Source organism: Phaethon lepturus, unplaced genomic scaffold, assembly GCF_000687285.1.
Source record: "Phaethon lepturus isolate BGI_N335 unplaced genomic scaffold, ASM68728v1 scaffold34219, whole genome shotgun sequence".
In the NCBI taxonomy this organism is placed as follows: Eukaryota; Metazoa; Chordata; class Aves; order Phaethontiformes; family Phaethontidae; genus Phaethon; species Phaethon lepturus.
The window spans coordinates 11250-13479 of NW_010561896.1; the positions used below are offsets into that span (position 1 = coordinate 11250).

Here is a 2230-nt window from a genome sequence, read left to right on the forward strand (position 1 = left end):
GGCTCTCCCACAGCCTGAGCCTACCCTGCAGCAGATGTGGCTAAATCACCCCTCCCCGGTGGGTTTTTCTTTACAGATCTGTATCAAGAGCAGCTCAAAACTGCCCCTAATGGCCCGAAACAGAGCTCTCCCACCGGGCTCTGCTCCAGCACGTCCACTGCCCCGGGAGCCGGTGCAGCATCACCCAGCCGACACAGGACGGTGCAAAAGCCTCTGGCACCTGCAAGAGGACATGGGAGACGAGCCATTCCCCCCTTGCCTTCTGCACGACCCCTCCCACGTAGCCCTACCAAAACCGTCCTCTGCTTTTGCGGACGTTAAACCTGTCCTGCTGCAAACTGCCGAGTGCTCACCCCACGTCCTGCACCGGAAACGTTAAGAGAAGTAAATGCCCAAGGCTGGGTGTAAGGAACAGCCCCGCTCCCCCGGGCGAGCCCTGCAGCAGAGCGATGCTCTGCTAGGACGGAGCGGAGCTGCGAAGCTGCCCGCACGGAGCTGGGGGCTTCCCCTTCCCAATCCCGATCCCAGCGGGTACTAAACACCCTAAAGCTGCGGGATGCCAGAGATGCCGTTTCACCACGGGCGATAAAACCAGCCCAGTTAGACTATAAAAGATACAGACAACCCAATTAGATTATTAAACCACCTTAGGAGAGGCAATCAAGATCAGAGGGCTAACGCGGGGGTTATCCTACCCCGACAGATGTCCTGTGGCTCCTGGAAGCTTCTCCGCCAACGCAAACCCGGCCATCGCTGACGGGATCAGACCCAGGCTCCCCTGAGGCGCTCTCCCAGTTCTCTCGGAGCCCCTGCTGCCGGCAGAGCCGGCATCCACCTCAGCTGCTCTCACCCCAGCCTAAACCGGGCTTTCCTGGCACCTCCCAGGGAGGAGTGAACTCAGTAAACTGCTTTCTTGCAGCCTACAATACGCACACACCAACAAAAAAAGAAAAGGGCTGCCACAGCTGCTATTTGCTTTCCGATCGATGTGGCTTCTGCCGAGCCTCGGGCAGGTCCCTGCCACGTCCTGGGTCGTCTTCTCTGCGGTGGCCCCGAGACAGAGCCCAGACCATGGTTTTCCTCCGTCTACTCTCAAACGCACCGTTAAAAGCGAAGTGCTGGCCACTGCGTGTAACGCCAAGGGTGTGCGGGGACGGGGCCCGGCGGGCAGGGGCGGCCAGAGGGGCCACGTGCTGCTCGGTCAGACGGATGAGGGGGAAGAGGGAAAAGCAGTTGCCCGACCTTTGGACTCAGAGAGGCCGCAAAAGGCTTATCGACACCGAGGCAGAGACACCGACCCTCTGCCATAAAGGCTCAGAGGGGGTTTCTGCTTGTTTTTAGTAACACATGAGGGAAGCGGCAATAATCCCAACAAACTTATCTGGCGGCCAGACCAATCCTCTTTTAGCCAGATTACTACCAAAGCCAGGCAAGTCCCCGCCTGCCAGCCGGCCACGCTCACACAAACATTTTCCTCTCGGAGCAGGAGGCATAGCTGCGGCCAGGAGCTCGCTCGGTCCTCGCCCGAGACGAAAGCCAGCACGAAAACCCCTCGGAGGCAACGGGGGAAAACAGAAGCCCACAAGCCGTCCGGGCATCCTCCCGGCACAGTTTGGCCCGGACGTCCCCGGCACAGCACCGCCACGCACCTGACGTCTTTGCCAACAGTCATGGACGCTATCACCTTCTTCACCGCCTCCTTCTTCTTCTCCTTCTTGTCGCTGTTCAGTTCGGCTTTCAGCTCAAATATCTCCCCTGGAGGAATGGGAAAAGGGGGAGCGCAGGGGATGGGCACCCACCCCAGGGGATGGCCCCCCCCCCCTCTGCTGGGTGCTGCTCCTGGGTCAGGGTGAGCACAGCTCCCGCCCGCTGAGTGCCGGGGCTCCTTTGCCACCCCGGCGTGCCAGGAGCTGGAAAGGGGGATTTAACTTCCCAAATGTCTCACCGAGGGCCAGGGCTGCTCTGGGGGCTCCGCTCTTATCCGTGGAAAGAGATATGAGCATGCTAGTGAATCCCTGCAGCTCCTCCAGCCCCCCCGAGAGCCCCAGAGGGCTTTAAGGACCAGACACTGCAGGAGTGACCGGCACCGGCACCCCACACCCCGAGCACAGGACACGGGGTTTATTTAGCAGGTAATTTTGGCTGCGGGGAGGTTATCACAGCACGCAGCGAAGCCCCAGCCCCGCACACGGCTGTCGGGGTGCCCTCCCCTAGCCGGGGAGCCCACCGC

General features: G+C 60.7%; 1 protein-coding gene across 1 annotated transcript in view; it reads right to left on the reverse strand.

Annotated features, from left to right (window-relative positions):
- LOC104626249 (AP-1 complex subunit beta-1) overlaps positions 1–2230 on the reverse strand; it is a 14450-nt gene that overhangs the window by 11193 nt on the left and 1027 nt on the right. Inside the window, exon 2 of the mRNA XM_010294122.1 lies at positions 1650–1755. Within this exon, the coding sequence (XP_010292424.1) occupies positions 1650–1755 (106 nt within the window). The remainder of the gene's footprint in view (positions 1–1649; positions 1756–2230) is intronic.